The following is a 19,678-nucleotide window of genomic DNA, read 5'->3' as shown; positions in this document are numbered from 1 at the left end:
GATGGCCAGCCCCGGAAAGCCAGCAGCACCGCTGTCGGCGAGTCTGCCCGCACTGATCATGGGATCCGCGACCTTCAACTCGCAGTACAACCCGGATCCCTACGCGCTGCCCACCGCCAGTCTCGTCCACAAGGCGCTCGCCGCCGGCGTCCGGGCGTTCGACACTTCGCCATACTACGGCCCCGCGGAGGAGCTGCTGGGCCAGGCTCTGGATATGCCCTTCGTTCGTGACAACTACCCTCGCAGCTCCTATCATCTGCTCACAAAAGTCGGCCGCATCGCCGCTGCATCGTTTGATTACTCGCCCGCCTGGATCAGACGGAGTTTGGCACGCAGCCTGGTACGGCTGAAAACCCCGTATCTGGACGTGGTATACTGCCACGATGTCGAGTTCGTCTCAGCAGACGAAGTGCTCGTGGCCGTGAGAGAGTTACGCCGTATTCGAGACACCGAAGGCACAGTGCGATACGTCGGGATATCCGGCTACCCAGTCGACGTTCTCTGCGACCTGGCAGAGATGATTCTACGAGAAACAGGTGAACCGCTGGACGCAGTCATGTCCTTTGCGAATTTCACCGTGCAGAATACGAGACTGGTCTCGGAGGGCGTCCCTCGCCTTCTAGCAGCGGGCGTCGATGTTGTGCCCAATGCATCGCCGTTGGGAATGGGCTTGTTGAGGCGCAGCGGTGTGCCGATTGGCAGCATGGGCGATTTCCACCCCGCACCCGTGGAGCTGCGACAGGCGGTGAGCAAGGCCAGTGACTGGACCGAGGCGCAAGGCCACAAGATCGAATCTATCGCCATCCAGTTTGCCCTTGTGGCATGGTTGACAGATGGGTCGCCTGTAGGTTCATATGGCGAGCTTCTCGCCCCAGAAGTAGCTGCTCGGCCCCCCTCCACTCAAGCAGACCATACTGCTGGCCTTATACATGGCGTCAGTGTCATGGGAGTAAGCACGGTTGAAGAGCTTGAAGAGACACTTAGCGTCTGGCGGAGGATTATTGACGGGCTGGATACGGGAGCTGGCAAGGAAAACCCGGAAGGCGAGCACAGCTCGGTAAAATCTCAAGCTGAAATCCTCAAAAATAACCGTCAGCGAATTCTTCCCCTTGTTGAGGGGATACAGAAGATTCTAGGCCCGCAATGGGTCAACTATGCGTGGCCCAGTCCAGATACGGGGTTTGTTAACCAACCACCTCCTGCGGGATACGACAAAGATACTGTTGGCTAGATCGTTATCTGTAAATCGTTCATGATAGGAATAATGTTTTATTCATAGCGCTAAGTAGAGAACTCAGAATGTGAGATCGAACTGGACACAAATGCAAGCATGTTTCTCCTCTTCATAAACCAGCATTTAGCAGATCCCATGATGAGAAGGAAAAGATGGATGTCGTTGAAAAGGGGGGGTTGTAATGAGGAAGGGGCGATGGGAAAAGTCAAGGTTATGGCTCTCCCACAAAAACATGTTGATATTGGCGTGTTTTCAGCTGCGGGAAGGGTGGCGAAACCACCAGATTAACGTTATATGTTTTGTTGGTTTAGGGCTAAGTTTTCTACGCCCACGTATCCTGTGAAGCCAGTTAGCGAGATTCAATTCAATTGGGATGCACACCTGTCTTCAGAAATTGGCTTAGGAATCCTTTTAGGAAACCGTGAGAGTTAAGATACAACGGTAGTCTTGAGGTCAACCCAATTCGGCTGGTAAGAAGGGATCGACTTTGAATAGAGAGCGATAACTTGAGAAAAAAGATAAAACCTCCCGGAGAAAAAGGAAGAGACCTAGAAATACAGGCCACCCCGGCAAATATGTATTTAAGATAAGGAATCACAAGTATCGATGCACGAAGCCTATCTTTGAAAATGTGTATAACAGGATGTTTCCTCTCCTCCTGGCAGCCGATATTATTGGGTATCATATAAGTGCTATCAAATAGCCACAACGTCAAACAAGCCTCGCGAGTGGGCAGAAAAGAGAATAGAGAAGCTGACACGGTGTATTTCCACCAAAGACAAAAAAAAAAGAGAAAACTCCATTTTATGAGGAGGGAGATGCACAAGCCCCCTTGGCTTATATTCTGCAAAGTTCATCATCAGTTCAGCTAGTGCGAAGCTGCTCTAGCACCTTCTCCCTCGCAGCCAAATCCCGGTTCATCACAGATTCATTAGGGTAGCCCCCAAGTTTAATAGCCTGCTCGTGGGTAATAAATTCAGGAATGTTCTTCAAGTCAGGTCGAAGGGTTTTCAACCGGATGGCACGATCTACGAATTTCTGTCGCTTCTTGCTAGTCTTACCACCGCTAGAGTCCTGTTTTTCGGAAGACATCAAAGGACGCCCCGGGGATGTCGGAGGCGGTGGCGGCGTTGGTTCCTTTGGGGGAGCTGGTAAGGGGACAAGATGGTAATATTGTATAAAGCGGGGATGATTTGCGTAAAGTTGAAACAAGTGTGCGCGCTGGGTATCATAAGATTCATAGTTTCCGCCAATAATAGAAGCAAGTAGACTGATATTCCGAGACGGTGATATTGATGCTGCAGATATATTCTGCTTCAGTGCGCGAAAAGCTTCAGCAAAAGACCTAAAAACCATTCTTATTTCCTTTGTTGATCCGGATATGTCGTTATCGGGCCTGTTGGGATCAATTATTGATAATCGATCTCGGCTACTTGCCTGGTAAATATTTCGAGAATGCTTGGGTAAAAGTGTCAGTAACAGCCATATTAATATGTCCATGAAAATATTAAGTGTACCTTGTAAAAATAGCCGGGAGGGTTGAACTCAATCCCAATTGATGAAAAGTCGAATTTGTTTCCATAAAAATCAAAGAAATCCATCAGTACTCCACCAAGGTTTGGTTCAGACACACATTGAGGCAAATGCTGAAGAAGGCTAGTCACCAAGCAGATAATAGAAAACCCGCCTAACCCCCCGGATGGAACTTCATTTAGGCCTCTTAGTAGCAGAAATTGCTTTATGACAGAGACGATTAGCGGCATCGCAGGAAATTGGGCTTTCCAATTTTGAAAAGTTCTATTTGCTGCTAGCCCACTGTTGTTGTCAAATGATAAATCGACTTTCAGACCTGTCAGGCGGTCCACAAACTTTATAATGGGAACTCGGGCATGAGCAATAGTCTCGATTGAACCAGGGACTGCGATATCAAGGTCTCTAATATATGCTGTAAGGGAAAATATATCCCTAGTCTTCTGGCACAAATATTTCCTACCTTGGCGAAGGAACTGTCTTGAAAGAAGAACAAGATCAACATCTGCTACAGGAAGGTATAGCCCCGAAGCGTATGAGCCAAATGCATGCAGCTGCGCCCCGGGAAATCTGTCTTGCATATGCTTTTCGAGGCGAGTGATGAGATCAGTTCTGATGACATCTTCAAAAGGGCGTGGTTTGACCCAGTGATAGAAACTAATAATTTCATTATGAAGCCTAGATGACCATCAGAAACCGAAAAACTGGAATTACCGTAAGAAGCACTCACATCGTTCCCAAATGAAATGCTGAGGGCTGAGCCTTGTAAAACCACGGTGTTGAGTTATCACCAGCTCGACTACGCCATGCCTCGGTGATAGTGCCATCCAAGTTAAAATGCGCATCTATCTTATCAAATCGAATGTGTCTTGTCGCTGAGCCGACAATCTCGTCGTCCCTGGTACGTTTACGATTTCCTAGGGCGGGATCCCCATCTCGAGCCATGCGCGGTCCCCGCGGCGCGTTCTCTGGTGGTTGGTACATTGTCAAATCCACTGCATCAAGGGAAATGAAGTCTTCATTGGAAACAATTGCGTTTGTTTCTTCTGACTTCGGCTGGGCAGCAACAATCCTTGCCTTGCGAATTAACTTCACGACATCTTTCTTCTTACCCAGGCTCTCGTCGGGTGGCGGAAGTACGGTGTAGGGATCTGGATTTGACCATTTTGGAGCGGCGGATGGCGGCGCATTGGGGCTTCCAATAGCTCGTCTTTTTTTTGGAGGTTCACCGTCATCTGCCGATGATACTTCCATCTCCTCTTCGTCGGTATCAGTAAGATCTTCAGGGTTCATGAACTTAGGCTGCTGCTTTCCGCCATCTTCGTTCCCCAGAAATCCAGGCGAAGCATCTCTCTGAGCCATTAATAAAGGGCGCGCAGCCGTTCGAGGTTGACGTGAGCGGAATGTGAACTCGTGTTGGGGACGCGACCTTGGGCCATCACGGTTGCCGCGAAACTCATATGCTGCAGGCATCTCTTCGACTTGCTCGAGTGTAAGTCAGAGAATCCATGGACATCAGTACGATAGGCGATTAAGTTCCCAATAGTCACTGTCCACTGGCAGTGTTGTTTGGTAGATTGAGGTCTGTCGTCGCGACAGCGATTTTTTGGTGGTTCTTCCCAAAACGTTAGGCGACAGGCGGTGGCGAGCGGCAATAGCGCACCTGCTCCCAATGCGGAAACTCGAGCGACCATCGTGCCTCAGCGATTCCGCTGGTTTGAACGTGAATCCATCGCCAACCATAGTGAAGATTTGATGCCGTTGAAGGGGATATCGCAACCGTCGATTCTTAGCTACTTAAATCACCTGATTATTGATAAGCGTCATGTGCCTTCTTGAAATCACGATATCCCTGAAGTCCTGCGACGACGCTTGCGAATCCCTGACCCCGTTTCTGGCTTTCGTCGCGTCCGGTTGTGGTAAATGGGCGATAAGAAAAAAGGGCTAACTAACTAGGCTATGCACCGATTGACACGCACGGCTTGCGGATGGGCCGAGGATGATGACCGGTGATTTTGCGGCTTTTTTGCGTGTTTTCCAACTCCTTCTCAACCCAAAATCACTCGGCGCAGGGCTGCCCGGTTAGTTGCATGACAGTGTGGTACGTACTCGTGACCATCATGATCCTAAAGCTATTAGGATTGCTTTTCTTTCCAATATTTCCCGTATTAATTTGTATATGCTGGTGGTGGCTGGGACTGTTGCGGTACAACTACCTACCCCGATCTACTATGAAACCGGCGCCCCTCAACGTCATAAAAGGATGACTAGTCTATATTTTTCAACCATCAACCTAGCCTGTGATCCAAACCAATGCCTTTGGTCTCCTTGCCGCATATCTAGAGTAGTGACTCGATTCTCTATCTATGAAGTAGAATATGGGACCCAGAAAGTCACAGAGAATTGACTATTGGATGGATGTGTCTGTTGCACGGGCTATGAAGACAGGTTGACTTTGCGGTTCAAAAGGGACCCGTATTTTCTCCGTGCAACACGTATATATCCTGACCCGTGCTGCCAACGGGTTTATCCGGATCGTATGTACTTGGTCTAACACGGTAAGCTTTCTGGAAAAGCTTGCCGAGCAAACACGTCACAGCGTCCAAGTGTTCGAGAATTTGAGGTCAATTTAGGCACAACTTGTTGATTTCGTGAAACTTTTGATTTCTCATGTTCGGCTAGGACGGGCGCCTTGCTGGTTGCCGGAACTGCTGGGACTGATGGAGTCGAACTGCGATCGAAAGCTGGACGAGTGGCAGGCGCCACGGGGGAGATCTGGGCGCAGGATGGTGCTTTGGCCGCTTTTTTGATACCAAGTAGGCTACCAGGCATGTCAGAGAGAGCAACACATTAATAATGATTACCCGGATCAACATACCATCACTCATCGAATCTGGTTGGCCGGATACGTACACGTTGGCAACAGACGAATACAAATTCCACGGGTAAGCCAGGATTCCGGCTGACCAGCCTTGCTTCAGCTGCTTTCAGAGTTTGGAAATACAGTGGCGTCTAAGTGCCGGGGATACGAAGGGTTTGCATGCATCCATAGCTGGGTCTATGCACGGGTGCTGCCAATCCAGCGTTTCAGGCACACCATATTATATGAGCATGGGTCAGGATAGAAATGGATTGATGGATGTATGTATATGCACCGAATACTACTGTACTATATGTCTGAATCAACAGCATGTGGACATGCTGGCGGAATTACGAGTATTTTGTTACAGCGTCCGCTTTCGGGTGGTGCGGGTGCGGGGTGAGAGCAAAAAGGAGCTGATATACTGGAGCAGGCTGTATGGGAGTGGAGGAGTTGGTTGGGATTAGGGCCTGTAGCGGGAGTACGGCCGGTTTCCTTTTTCCTTCGCAGAACCTGCAAAGTGATACGACGGTTGGAGCTGTAATGCGAGACTGCAGTGCGCGCGGCCGGCTTCAGCACTACATGGAGTACACGATCTCCATGCAAGCACAGCTTGGGCAGTGTTAGACCCCCAGGAGGTGTATGTATGCAATTCCAGCGTCGATTACCATCATCATCATCATCAGATGACAAAAAAGGCTCTGACTCGGAATGAGGGAGGCAAGGAAGAGCTAAGGGCGGAGACGTTACCCTAGGATCCCCGATGGAGCCACGATTGGTGGAATCTGCATATCGAGACCCGAGCCAAGCATCAGGCGAGGTTTCGTCGAACTCCCGCGGGGACTAGGAAGCTTTTTCGCGGAATCCCAGTTTTTATTTTAGCCACCGCGCGAATGGAAACGTAGCGGCCGTGGTGTAGATATAAATAAGGCGATACCCACTTCGCCTGACTGCTGAATTTTTTTTCACCGTCCTCAGAAAACGACTACCAGAGTACTACTCTTGCTATCAACTATTCCTAACCAAACCAAATCCAAACCAAATCTCAAATTTGCAATCATGGGTACGTTTGTGCATTTCCCCCCCGAAGTATAGTTAGGCCCTTTTTTGGGATTATTCTTGTGCAGCCACCGCGGTCCCCCGTGTCGAACATGGGGGTTCTGCTTCGACCCATGCTGCACGACATCTCTCTCCGGGCCAGCCTAGACTAATGCCGCTGCTTTTTAGGTGGATGCGGATGCGCCTGCGGTGATTCCTGCTCGTGCCCTGCCGGCGCTTGCAACTGCGTAAGTTTCCCCCCAAGGTGTCTGGATGATCGACGGGCGTCGTTGGCTGACTTCTAGAAAGAAATAAATGAACCATGCGTCCGGAGCCGCAGTCTGGCGCTGCGCCGTCCACCACCGCCGTCCGTTGTAAAATCACGCTGTTCGATGCGGAACCCAATGTCGAGCGGCCGCGGCTTGCTCGTTGTCTTTCGTTACTGCTCAACACCGACTACTACTCGCGAGGGGAGTGTTGAGGCCAAGTGCACTGTCTGTGCTGTGACTGGGAGCGGTGGGCATTGTGTGAGAGGTGGCATGTATGCAAGTCTGTCAGGGTTCTGAGCAAATCAAAATGGTCCATTTTTGAATTTCTGGATTGTTGGATTCCCGGATCCAGCTTCCATCTCCCCACCAGTCGCTAGCGACTCCGTAGTTACTCCGTCGTGGAAACGTAAAATCGGCGTCAGCAGTGGCCAGGGCCTGTCGGGCTGCTGCCTGCCTGGCACATAGTTAACCGCCAGGCATTATTAATAATATGACGGCGAGCCGTCTCTGTGCCTGCCTTGCTCCTCCCGACGCCTCTCGCGTCCCAAAGCGGACAGGGCAGGTCAGGTGGGGGCGGGGCGTGCTACACGTGATGCACCCCGCGCGACGGTCGGGATCGGGCTTGGCGCGCCGAGAGTGGCTAGTGCAGCGAGGGATGGGGCCCGCATCCCACCTGGCCCGAAACGGCAAAATAGCAACACCGGGATGCGCACCAGCATCCCAGCATCCCAGCAGCCCCGCCATCCCGATCTGGTCGGCGTTGCTTTTTCGCGTCCACGTCGTCGTCTCACGACTCACCGGCCGCGCCAGCCAGCCAGCGAGCGAGCACGCCTGTACGCTACGCTACACTGCGCTCCTGCGTGGTCTGATCGCCGTGTCTGGTGCTGTTCGCCTTGGTACGGAGCACCCCTCTAGCTACTGCTGCTGCTGCTGCTGCTGCTGCTGCTAATATGACCACTGCTAGTCCTGATGTCCAAGCGCCTCCCTTGAACAGCTCAGCTTGCCCATAGCCGCCGCCAGGCCACAGCGCACTGTCCGGCCCGCCAGATGTCTGCCTACCGGTCATGCGGGATGGATGGATACCGTAGCGAGGGCGCCGTTCTCCTCCCGCCCTGATCTGGCACATGCTGGCCTGGTCGTACGTTTTCTTTTCCTCCCTTCGACTCACCATTGGGCTGCCTCCCTGTCACGCACGCAAGGCTGATTCGGCTCTTCCCCACACGCGGACTCCCTGGCTTGGGCCTCCCGCAGGCCAACTAGTTAGGTAGCTAGGTAGCTGGCTGGCTTTGCCCGTATCCCGAGCACTCGCATTTCTCTGTCTGCCGACATCCATCCCGTCGGCCGGCCGTGGGAGCTCCCTTGCCCGAAAACGCATAAAAGGCCGTGCCGCCCCCGTCCCACCTCATCTTTTCTCTTCTCCATCCGCAAACAACTCCAGTCTCCAAGCAATACCAACTCTTCGATCCTCTACTTTTTAAACGTTTTACGTTTCCAACCCTCAATCAAAATGAATCCCTGCAACTGCAACTGCTGCCCCGGCGCCTGCAACAACTGCTCCTGCAACTCCTGCAGCGTAAGTTGCTTTTCTGCTACTGACGCTCCTCGCTGGGCACTCCGCTGATATAGACCCCATAGCACTAAAATGGCTCGCAGCCTGTGAACCCATGTCGTCCTACCACCCCTTCAATATCACTTACTCCACTTGACCTTGAATTCGGACACTCGTCTCCTCGTCCTGAGCGCATGCAATATCACGACTTGAGCCCACCGCAAACGATTTCCTCGCGATGATTCGAATTCGATTGACTACTTTTCCTCGTGGTGTAAACAGGGGTGGCTACTGGCAATTACGGATGATACCTGGACTCTGATGCGATCTATATGGCTTTCTGTCTATCTGCTTTTTTCGACAATATGGTCGGGTGGTGGAGATGCTCTCATTTGTTGATACGTATACGAATATAACCTTTGCATGGCCAGCAAACCACTCTTCCTCCTCTCCAATGTAGATCACCTGTGACATCAACGTCGATGACCCTTGACATTCCTAGCTCGGAAAGAATGGATCCGGGATTGATGAACAAAGCTCCTAACAGCTGAAGATGACATTGAAAAAGATACGTCTCCTGGCAACCATCACTTCGAACCAGGAAACCCAAAAACTCCTAGCTCTCAGGCACTCTCTCCGGGAGGCCCAAGCTTCCTTCGACCAAGCTTCTTGCTCACTGTAGTAGCTGTTGCCGGTCTCCTACCGAGTACAGACGCCGAGGCCAGGACTTACTCGGGCCCTCCAACGTGGTAAAAGCTACCCATCAGAGGGGGCCGGGTGAGATTGGCAGAACCAGAAAGCTCCTGAAGCTCTTCTACCCTGCATATACGGAATCCCTCGCGTCTACATGCCTATTTCTCTCCACATGGCTCACACCACTACTGCCACTAGTTACATGCCGAACACGCCGTCAATCTGATGTGTGCCGTGTCTTTCTTCACAGATCTCCTTGCATCTCTCCCCCAGAATCCCATCCCAGCCATCGCGGGATATGCAGGTCTCAACTTTTGCTTTTTCGCGTGTTTTTCTTTAGTTCTCTACCCCGGACTTTTTTTTACTTTTTTTCTCCGTTGTTCGGCTTTTCTTTCTTGTATTTTCCTCCCGCCTGATTGGCCGGGGTGAAGGAGGATATCCCAGGATATAAACTTGGAACGAAGGACAACAAACCATATATCAAGTGGCGAAGCGCCGGCTAGTCCAAACCATATCGATGTAATTGCAGAGGCCAGCTCTGTGACTGGAGGATTTTCCCGTACGAATCGCGTCTCTGCTTTTTAGCATTCCCCTTCGCCTAGTGACCATTGCTTTCTACTTTTATGTTCATGGGATGGGGAATCCTGGCATGTGGCGGCCGTCGTGAAGAAGAGGAAATGCAGGGCTAGCGTGGCGCCCTGGTTCCTTGTTGACTGGTCATTCTCGCGAAGAACCGGTGTAAGCACCGAGGAAGCATGACGATTTCCGTGAATCCTTGAGGTGGCTTTTCATTTTGTGCCTCCTGGCGTGTCGACACCAAACTATCTATGTAGACGCCTGTCCTTTGTATGTACATGCATACTCCGTATAGCAGAGCAAAGATGATTGAGGACGATCGCGACAACACCGGTAAAAAGAAACTGTGGGATCTAGAACAACTGATACAATATGTCGCGGAAAAAAGAAGTGAACGATGAGGCGGGTCAAAAGGAAGGTTCAGCTCGGCTGTCTCAACATTATTACGAGGCTCCAAGAAGAAAAGAAAAGGAAAAAAGCGCGATGGATCAGAAGCATGATGGCATCATAGCTCATCCTTTCCGCTGTTCACCGTGTCTTGCCCGCCCGATGAGGACGACAACTCACACGCTGCTGACGTCGTCACATACATCGAATACACGCATTTCTCGTCTTCGGTAATCTTGAGAATCTCGTCATTCTCACCGCAGTCCAAGATGACTTTAGTTGACCGCGCTGGTCCATTCCAGCACGTCTGGCCATTGGTGAACTCCAGCGCCATCTTTTCCCGAGGGATAACCTGCCCGGACGAGGTCACCTCATCTGTCGTCACGGTGGAAAATTTGTTGAAGTTGCCCATGATTGTATCTCCGCGGCCCTTTTTAGATCTCTGCGTGGTCGTTTGCATCCAGCAGAGTTCGTAGGTGTACTCGCCAGAGTCCTTTGATATGCAAGAGCCCTTGAGCGCACGGAAGACAGAATCCTGGCCGAAGTCCTTTTCGAGGTCTTCTTTGTGCTCTCTTAGAGAGTTTCGTAGGCTTTCCAGTGAGGACTCTGCACTACTCAATCGATCACGAGCATCCCTTACCGCCTTGGACTCATCGCCTTCGCTGTTTTGCTCCGCCAAAATGCCATTAGCGATAAGCAAGGATCTGAAATTCTTAAGCTTATCTTCAACGTAGATAATCAAGGAAGGTGGCAGGTAAGCAGCCACTTTGTAAACTGCGTGATCCAGTTAGCACATATTAAATGAACCAGCCTTCAGGGTTCACGCTTACCGAAAGAAAGTTCAGACTCGTCCTGTTCATTCTCCCATTTTTCCCAGTCAATTCCTGAATCGGGGCCGTCAGGCTTGGTGATTTCGTCAAGATCCGAATACGTCTCTCCACTAACAGCCTCGTGACCTTTTGCAACGTACTCTTCCCAGCTCCGCACGGCCCGCTTAACACCTTCGTCGTTGAAGTTCGGATTGTACTCTTCCTTAAACTTGATGAGCAACCCTTCCAACTCAGCGAGTCTGTTTTGGGCTTGTTCCTTTTGTAGCCGCACGTCTATCAGGGAATTTCGTAGCTCGTCCACTCGGCCTTTTGCAAGTCCAGCAAGCACGTTGACCTTTCCTCCTTTCTTCCCCTTCACAACCTTCCCAAAATCTCTGGCGCGGACCTCATCGAGCTCCTTTTGCATATCCTTAATTTTGACCTCTGCAGCCTGGAACTCAACTTCCAAGTCAAGGATTCTATCTTCAACTTCCTTTCTTAGCCGAGACGCAGTGGTAACAAGCTCTTTGCGCTTCCTCATTGCTGCATTGAGTGATTTCTGCTTGGTTTCCTCGCTTTTTCTCCATTCGTTGCCGATCTCCTGACATCTGTTTTCGCATTTCACACCTCCATGATGGGCCCATTCATCGCTACCATCGCAGCAACTGTCATGATCGCAAACACCGTCGTTCACGCGCTGGAAAGGAACATATGAAGGCCTATGGCCTTTATTTTTGCAATAAAAACCGGGAAGAGCTGGCGTGCGATTAATTGCTTGGTCCCCGTTGTCGTACGAAATAGACGGCGAAAGCTCTGATATAAATGAGCAAGCTGAAGTACCGGGTTCGTCACTACCATCGGGGCAATCGCAGTAGTCGTCGTTCACGGCAGAGAATGGAATTTTGATAGAAGGGTTGGATATACACGTAAAGGTCGTAGGATCCTTGTAAAACTTAGCAACTAGAGCAGATTATCAAGCGTTCAGTCAGCAACAGAATCCAAGATACAGGTGAGGTAGTCCTCAATATTTTGGCTATATTTAGGAGACATACACTCTGGTCCAACACCTCGAGGCCGGGCGGCAGCGCTTGCGGTCGCGAAGCCCGCAAAACATGCTGTTAAGCTGAGGAGAAGATATGCTTTGCTATTCTGTGTCATGGCGGCAGCATTGGCCTGCCAGCAGTCAAAATCAGATCCTGGACATACAGTCGTTGTGCTTCTAAGGCCAGATTCATACCTTGGTAACCCCGGCCTGGGCCGCCACCCGCATTGGGCATAGCGCGGTCGCAGAGCTTCCAGCAAGTGGCGGCGAACTCCATTCTTCAGGAAACGCCATCCATTTCTCAATTCATCTCAATTTTGACCTCATTTACAACTCTGCACTGTTACTATGGGCAACGACGGCGGGAGGTTAGCATTTCCTGGGCCATTTCTCTATGTGTTTATCCGCTAATCGTGCCCTCTAGCATTCCAACACGACGCGAACTTGTCAAAGAAGCCGCCAAAGCACCCAGCGCCTCGCAGCTTAAAGAGACTCAGAAAGAACAGCTTCAGCATTCCTGGACTATTTGTCCGCTATCGCATAAGGAGTTACTCCCACCAATAGTTTCAGATTCGGCCGGGAATTTATACAATAAAGATACAGTGTTACGCATTCTTCTTCCTGGAGATGATGTGGACGGAATATCCTCCAAGGCAGATTGTGAAGAAATCTTATGCGGAAGAATTAAGAGCCTTCGAGATGTTGTCGAGATAAAATTTGAAGTTTCTGACTCGGACGAGAAAAATAAGAAACTCTTCATCTGTCCAGTCACAAACAAAGAGCTGGGTCCTAACGTGAAGTCCGTCTATCTCGTGCCCTGTGGTCATGCTTTTTCTGAAGAAGCGATCCGTGAAATGAAATCAGATAAGTGTCTGCAGGTTAGTTTTTCAACTGGCATCTGCCATTTAATTTATATTAGTGCTAACTTTTATTAGTGTAATGAATCTTATGACCCTGAAAACATCATCCCCATACTACCTATGAAAGAATCTGAAAAGGAGCGACTTTATTCTCGTATGCAAAAACTAACTGGTCAAAACCTAACCCACTCACTTAAGAAGGCTCCTGGCTCAAAGAAGCGAAAGAAGAATGGATCAAACACAGCCCTGGCTGACGGGACACCTCTTGCTGAACCCTCCACTAGGGCGAAGCGTCCTACAGCGAATGGTGACCCTATTAGTAGAAATTCTACGCCTCTATCTTCCTCCACTGGCGCAATTAAAAACGCTGCGACTGCAATGCTGACCACTCGAGTTCTAGAGGAGGAAAATGCGAGACAGAAGCGGAGGAAGCGCATTGAAAACAATGAGACGCTTCAGAGCCTTTTCACTTCTAGCTCAAAGAACCAGGGTGTAAAGGACGGTGATTTCATGACCCGTGGCTTTAGCATTCCATCCGGCGCCAAACGGTGACGCGGCAACGGCTCAGTTCTCAAAGTCTGAGGTGACCCAGATGAAAGATAAAAAATATATTTGTCTCTGTCCAGACAGAAGTTCATTGCTTCCCTTTAAACGTGCACCATCTACAGTGTTATCTTCTTTGTAGATCAGCATGTGCTTCTTCGGCTATTCTAGCTGCATCCTTGGTAGCCCGAGAACTTTGTCTGGGATATATTCAAGGGAAGAAGAGAATTCTTTCTTACTAGTGTGCAAACATCAAATAGTTGCAGTTGGATTGCCCACAGGTGAATGTTGCCTGGCATGTCCCGTCACGTGCATCACTTTCCAAACATGACCTGAAAGTGCATCGCAACCACTGGAAGTCTCCATGCTACATGCTATGCTCCCCACTGGGAATGTTGGAGTGTGTGATGGGCAAGTGCTGTGTTTTCTTTCACTTCTACTTTTCAGTGTCGCTTATTGAAGAAAAAATTAAAAAAAAAAAAACAACACCAAAAATATAACCTCCCCCTAGTGGTCCTCCTTACAAACCTCTACGACGTGCAGTTGTGGTCGAACTCGAGGTTTCACGCCTTTCACATCTAGCAGTGTTGCTACTTTGAAGTGAGCTGAGGCTACCGCTTCTTTGTACCTTTTCTCTAGAGATATCCACTGGTACTAAAGTCAAGCATTTAGGGAGACCTGATATCGAGACGTTGAGAGAGACACGCGACGCGTATAACTATGTGTACCTTGAAACATTGGTTCTACGAGAAATGCTGCTGCATCAAATTTCGCGAATTCGTGCCATGCAACTCTAAAGCAGGTCAGGATTACAACTGTGACGGTGCTAAGCGGGATCAAACCATCAAACCTGGTCGATGCCCGGAATGCAAAGAGAGCCGGGCCCAGAATCGTGTACAGCGGTCCATATTTAAATTATTCCAGTGAACTACGTTGAGGTGGTCATGCCAAATAGCTTCGATTTTACGAAACACGATATGATTTACGACTAGATATTGCTATTACAAGGAAAAACATGTGGGCCTACATTAACGTCAGCTGACATTTTATTACCGGGTATATATAAAATTTCCCAGAGGAATCGGTTGCCAACACCTGAGATGTCAACATGAAACGACCGTTGATATTACGAGCCACAGCAAAACCAAGCCCCAAAGGGTAGTGTCTTCGTCCCCCGAGTATTCACTACTTCCTGGTTCTGTGTCTATACCTGAATCTTGTCTCTGTCTTCCCATTAGCTACTGCATTGCCAATTTCCCATTATGCAGGAGGTGAATATTTCATTATTTGATCTCCTTTAAAATATTTATGTTATTAGCGATAGAACTTACAAGTGAATATCAATTTACCTATTAGATGAGAGATTCATCCACTGTGCCAAGAATGCTTTTTCTTGCTCAAATTTGCATGTCAAGGCCAACATTATATATGTCCCCACCAGTTTCTAATATTCAGAGGGTATTAAGGATCCCAAATTATAAGAGGCACCTGTGAATAACACAGAGTCCATGTAATATATTACACATTCATAGCCTTCGTTACAACAAACTTCTGTTGAACTTGAGGCCGCTTAAAGTCGAAGAGTCCCCGTTTTAGAGGTCTTCGACGTTCATTCGCAGAATAGCCTAACTGGTTGCTGCTTATGATTATTCCTTTCCGTTTAAATTCAGCATTCCAGTGCGTGTGCCCAAATATCCAACGGCGAATGTTCTTAGAACCAGGCCAGGATTTGACTTGGCCTTCAATCAGATTTGTGCTAAATGCGCATGACCACGGGTTTAGTTTAGATTTGGGGTCAGAAGTCTTTTCAACAGTAGGTGCATGATGGGTGACAACAATAACGTCACGTTTCTCATCTTCAAGAGAAATGTCGTGAAGCTGCTGCTTCAGCCACTGCACATCCTCAATATGTGCAGCATTATATTTCTCGACAGACCAATCATTTATTACAGTGAAATCAGCAAGCTTCATCCTAACCCAGAGCTGAGATTCCTCTGGAATTGAAGACCATAGAGTGCATCCCAGAATGGTTACTCTTCGGTTGATGTCAACGCGGCCTCTATTGAGGAGGTAGAGCTTTCCAAGTAGCTGCGGCTCTGATTCTAGCTTCTTCGCGGCTTTGAGACCCTCTTCGTGGGAAATGCCATAGAATTCATGGTTACCGAGAACCAAGAAAACGCGGTCAAACTGAGCACACTGCGCTGCTAGAAATGTGACATACTTTTCATAGTCCCGTAATGCCCCAATGTCACCGGCCAGAATCAAGTATGGCGCCGCCTTTTCAACAGCAAAGGTTGAATAATTCTGGCTGAGCTCCAAGTGGATATCAGATATAAATTGAAAGTTTACTGGGTGCAAGGCAGTCTGGCCAAAAATTGCTGATCGAAAGTTTTTTATGAGGAAGAGGAACGTTGACTGAATTGAAGTAAATATTCTCTGAACAGGACTGGGCAAATTTTCCCTACTGTCCTTTGATGGAGGAGGCTGGTCTTGCTTGCAAAATATGTCATTATAGCCTGGTATCATGCGTACAGCCTCTGCTTCTTCCTCTTCCTCAACAATGCAGGTAATTCTATTTGGGCCAAGCTCAGAGGCCCGAGCAGCCTTTGTGGCAACAATCGCCAAAATATATTGTAATTCTTTGTCTTGACGGGTATCAAGGTGGTCAACACACCAGGACTCATCCAAATTCATACCATCAACCAATTTTTCCACACAAGCAGCCATGGCATCTTCTCGTAATTCAAGATAATTCCGAGCTGATCCTTGCACGAATGCTGCCAGGCGTGGTACAGGAATAGTCGAAAGAACATTGGGATCTATTGAATAGTCAAAGTGTCGGCTGAATCTGATCTGATCTTTGGGATTTGGCTTAAGTCGGACGATATTATCTTGAATTGGGTCAAGATGACAGAACGTGTCTGAAAATACTATCATATCAAGGAATCGGCCTTCCATGAATACTTGAAACCGTAGGTAGCGCTTTCGACAGTCGGCGGCGATTTTGTCATGATTCTGCGCCAGCCACGAATGTAGTCGAAAAATATCCTTGTACGAAGCGAGCTGGGATCCTGCATCGGAAAGGCTATTCTCGGGAACACAGATATCCAGTGACTTTCTATCATTAATATCCAGAACTACCGCGCCGCTCTGGGCTAGTAACTCACATTGGGCACACAAGGGACATTGTAGTATTTCAATGCAGCTTCATTAACAATGCAAAATGGGATATCTTTTGGTTCAAAGGCGATTTTCACAGCATGGATGACCTGGGCCTCCATCGTAAGCATGTCAGTAAGGTACGGAAATATCTATGAGAGGGCGATCAAAAGATATATTTTGCAAGATTGTGTTTTCAATTTTTTTTTTTTTTTTTTCTCAGCTCCAACTTCTGTAGTTAGAAGCTTCGAAAAGGGGATCGAAATAAGGCTGACATTCCGAATCTAGATAAGCTTGCCCTCGCGCAGAGCCCAACACTCAACTCGCTAAATAGCTCGTATCTTGTGGAGTACGAAGAATCGGGGCGTTTTTTTAGTCTCAGGTCACCTTGAAATCATTGTTGGTTGGTGCTGATGTGTGCAATATACAGAATACCAAGTATTTGTACTCTGTGTTCCGTACTCCGTAATCTAGTTATAATAGATTGTTAGCCAGGAAGTCGAGTCTTCGCTCACTGCCGTGGCTAACCAAATACACGTGTTTGTGTGGGAAAGTCCAAGGGCATCCAGTTCTCGCCGTGGGCTTCATTTGGCAGTCAAGTCAAAACAACGAGCTAGTTCGGCAGCAGTCAAGCTGGAGGTTAGAAAGTAGGGTTAGGGCTTTGAAGTGGATAAACCCTACCCCTGCCGTTTTCGATGTCAGACGGAAGGAAGAACACCGAATGCGTGGAATAGCAGGGGGGGCGGTCTTTTCTTTCAATACAATTATATATCACTGGTTATGATTTAGTGTAGTTATAGCTAGAGATATGTCATGGCTATTGGTTCGGCCCGAAAAAGAAAATGAAATGGACGGGGCAGCAGGGTACGGCACAAAATAGCACAGAAATAAGAATAACAAAAAGGAAAACACGCCATAGTACTATATTCTGTGAGAAGACATACGAACGCCGCCAAAAACGACCGGATTCAACCTCCCACCTGCAAAACAAATGTATGTATGTAACAGGCTCTATCTTTCATTCCAGAAAAGTTCAAGCCGATCTGAAACTCCCCGTGCCCAGACGCCGCAGATTAAATAGCAAAAAAATAATGCCGCTCTTCTCTTGAGAAAAAACGCCGTGCGAAGATGAAATTTGACAATGATTGCGAAGTCCAGCGGTTATGCCGGTTTTTTCGCCGTCACAAAAGAGCTAGGGAAGCTTGTCAGTATGCGCGTACTTGGGGATTGCAGCTACAGGTTTTGAAGGAGACATACAAGTGAGTATATAGATGCATCTTGTTGGAACTGACTTCTTCTACGACGCCACCCAACAAGGAATGGACGTCCTCCGGCTGCCAGCCCGCACAACGAGTAAACAGCGACAGCGTATACGTTTCAAGTCCATTGTTCAAGAACTGTGCCATAAAATAACGACCACGAGTTTTCAAAACCCTGTCCTTAGGCCAGGTACCAATAGGGACAACTTTCTCGACTTGATCGACATTTTGGAATCCCGCATCCTGCAGCCAGTCTGCGTACCGAGGGAACGGATCAAGCTCTATCTTGGCTTCCTCGGCAATTTTCATGAACTCATCCTATATGCACTTGATTAGCGTCATATACTCTACGCAAGGAAACTCGGGGGCGCGTGCCCTCCAGTAGCGTGTACGGCAGTTTTCAGGCCAGGAGTCGTCGTCACAACACATCTGCAATCGACACTCGGATAATTCTATTTGGCCTCCTGGTTTAACGCACCTTGAGTATTGGTTAGTAAAGTGATCCCTGCGCATTAGTAGCAAAACTTTACTTACCTGTAGCACCTTTCGATGAAGGCTGGCCAATCTGTTATGCTTCCGGCTAATGTGCGGACATGAACAAAATCAAAGGAGGCCTCAGGTAGTGTCCATTCTTGGACGGCATCGTCAACAAGAAATTGGACATTCGGTGGAGCCCTGATTCGTGGGTTAGATTGCAGTCTCGAAAGAGGCTTGCAGTGACGCATACTTACCAGCTGGTTTGTATAGGAGAAATATCGGTACCAGTGACCTCTGCAGATGGGTATATCTCAGCCACTGGGCATGTGGGTTAGTAGGTATCTCTATCAACAAAATGAGGGGACTTGCTTTCAATGGCCCACTGTTACAAGTATTATGTTAGCCTCTTCTGCTTTGCAAGGGCGTGTATATAGCATTGAAATGCAGGGGGGAAATTACAATTCCAGTTCCCGTGCCGATATCTAGGATGTGCTGGGGATTCTCCAGTTTTGTATGACACAATTCACCGTCGAGCGTCAGCAGAAACATATGGTGCATATAGTCCAGCCGCTCCTGCTCTCGTTCATCGTTTGGGAGAAGCTAAATGTAATTCTCGATGTCAGTAAATAGCTAGTTATACGCTGAAGGCAGCAGGCTCAGGGGGGCACAGACATATTGGTCAGACTGGTGAGAATGATAGCGGCGGCCATTCTGGTATATGTAGTTGGGGATGGTAGAGGCAATGGAGGCGTAGTCCGTGAGAATCGTGTCGTCGTCGTTCTCGTCAGATCCCACGCTGTCCGGCTCGATGACGGACTGTGATGGCAGCGCCATCGGCGGCGGCGGTGGTGGCGACGGCGGTCTGGCGAGCGAAGGATGAGCAGACTCGCAGCAGCGGTCCTGGTCGCGCCGTATTTATGGATGGGCTTCGCGCGCAGCAGCAGAAACAGCTCAACACCGGCGGGCGGTCGAAGCACACGCTAAAGACGCCCGCAGCAGCAGGCATGGCCTCGTCGGGGCGGCTGGACGCTGTTCGGTGGATCGTCGAACGGCGCCTGCGATGCAAATTACTAACCAGCGTCCCACCTCGCGCGGCGCCTGGCCACGGCCACACGCCTCTCTCGCTTTCTCTCTCGCTCACGGGGCATTCTCTGCCTCCAGCACGCTTTGTCGCCCAGGGCTTCCCTGCCTCCCGCCTGCTGTGTCTCGCCGCGCGCAAGGATTGCCCGCCAGACGTTGCATCTCGCCCTCCTCCCGAGGCGGCGGTCCAGCCGTCCGCCGTCACAGCTGGTGGCGGCACGACAAACTCTCGCCGGCAGACCTGCAGAGACGCATCGACTCGAGGTGATGTGATGCGATGCGATGCGAGATCTGGCAGACGCTGCTGTGACGC

General features: G+C 49.3%; 6 protein-coding genes across 6 annotated transcripts; 2 read left to right on the top strand and 4 right to left on the bottom strand.

Moving 5' to 3' along the window:
* Nucleotide 1: 1 nt before the first annotated feature.
* Nucleotides 2-1,231, top strand: LOZ57_001357 (uncharacterized protein; the record flags this gene model as incomplete). The annotated part of the gene is made up of 1 exon (XM_049250448.1): nt 2-1,231. One exon carries the CDS (start codon nt 2-4, stop codon nt 1,229-1,231), a length of 1,230 nt encoding a protein of 409 aa, XP_049110808.1.
* An 867-nt stretch (nt 1,232-2,098) lies between these two features.
* Nucleotides 2,099-4,458, bottom strand: LOZ57_001356 (uncharacterized protein; the record flags this gene model as incomplete). Its single annotated transcript, XM_049250447.1, has 4 exons — nt 2,099-2,692; nt 2,752-3,442; nt 3,495-4,245; nt 4,428-4,458. The coding sequence occupies 4 exons, from the start codon at nt 4,456-4,458 to the stop codon at nt 2,099-2,101; spliced, it is 2,067 nt and encodes a 688-aa protein (XP_049110807.1).
* A 5,796-nt stretch (nt 4,459-10,254) lies between these two features.
* On the bottom strand, nt 10,255-12,215 carry LOZ57_001355 (uncharacterized protein; the record flags this gene model as incomplete). Its single annotated transcript, XM_049250446.1, has 4 exons — nt 10,255-10,910; nt 10,967-11,905; nt 11,998-12,118; nt 12,183-12,215. The coding sequence occupies 4 exons, from the start codon at nt 12,213-12,215 to the stop codon at nt 10,255-10,257; spliced, it is 1,749 nt and encodes a 582-aa protein (XP_049110806.1).
* A 120-nt stretch (nt 12,216-12,335) lies between these two features.
* rtf2 (Replication termination factor 2) lies at nt 12,336-13,399 on the top strand (the record flags this gene model as incomplete). Its single annotated transcript, XM_049250445.1, has 3 exons — nt 12,336-12,355; nt 12,412-12,865; nt 12,923-13,399. 3 exons carry the CDS (start codon nt 12,336-12,338, stop codon nt 13,397-13,399), a joined length of 951 nt encoding a protein of 316 aa, XP_049110805.1.
* Nucleotides 13,400-14,908: 1,509 nt separating this feature from the next.
* LOZ57_001353 (uncharacterized protein) lies at nt 14,909-16,671 on the bottom strand (the record flags this gene model as incomplete). Its single annotated transcript, XM_049250444.1, has 2 exons — nt 14,909-16,504; nt 16,558-16,671. 2 exons carry the CDS (start codon nt 16,669-16,671, stop codon nt 14,909-14,911), a joined length of 1,710 nt encoding a protein of 569 aa, XP_049110804.1.
* A 1,039-nt stretch (nt 16,672-17,710) lies between these two features.
* Nucleotides 17,711-19,119, bottom strand: LOZ57_001352 (uncharacterized protein; the record flags this gene model as incomplete). The annotated part of the gene is made up of 8 exons (XM_049250443.1): nt 17,711-17,741; nt 17,807-18,126; nt 18,236-18,272; nt 18,343-18,483; nt 18,540-18,603; nt 18,655-18,667; nt 18,745-18,885; nt 18,958-19,119. The coding sequence occupies 8 exons, from the start codon at nt 19,117-19,119 to the stop codon at nt 17,711-17,713; spliced, it is 909 nt and encodes a 302-aa protein (XP_049110803.1).
* Between the last annotated feature and the right edge of the window lie 559 nt (nt 19,120-19,678).

Source organism: Ophidiomyces ophidiicola (genome assembly GCF_022830035.1).
Source record: "Ophidiomyces ophidiicola strain CBS 122913 chromosome Unknown scaffold_3, whole genome shotgun sequence".
Taxonomy (NCBI): domain Eukaryota; kingdom Fungi; phylum Ascomycota; class Eurotiomycetes; order Onygenales; family Onygenaceae; genus Ophidiomyces; species Ophidiomyces ophidiicola.
Note: the sequence above shows the minus strand (reverse complement) of the source record. Positions and strands in the feature narration are given on the sequence as shown.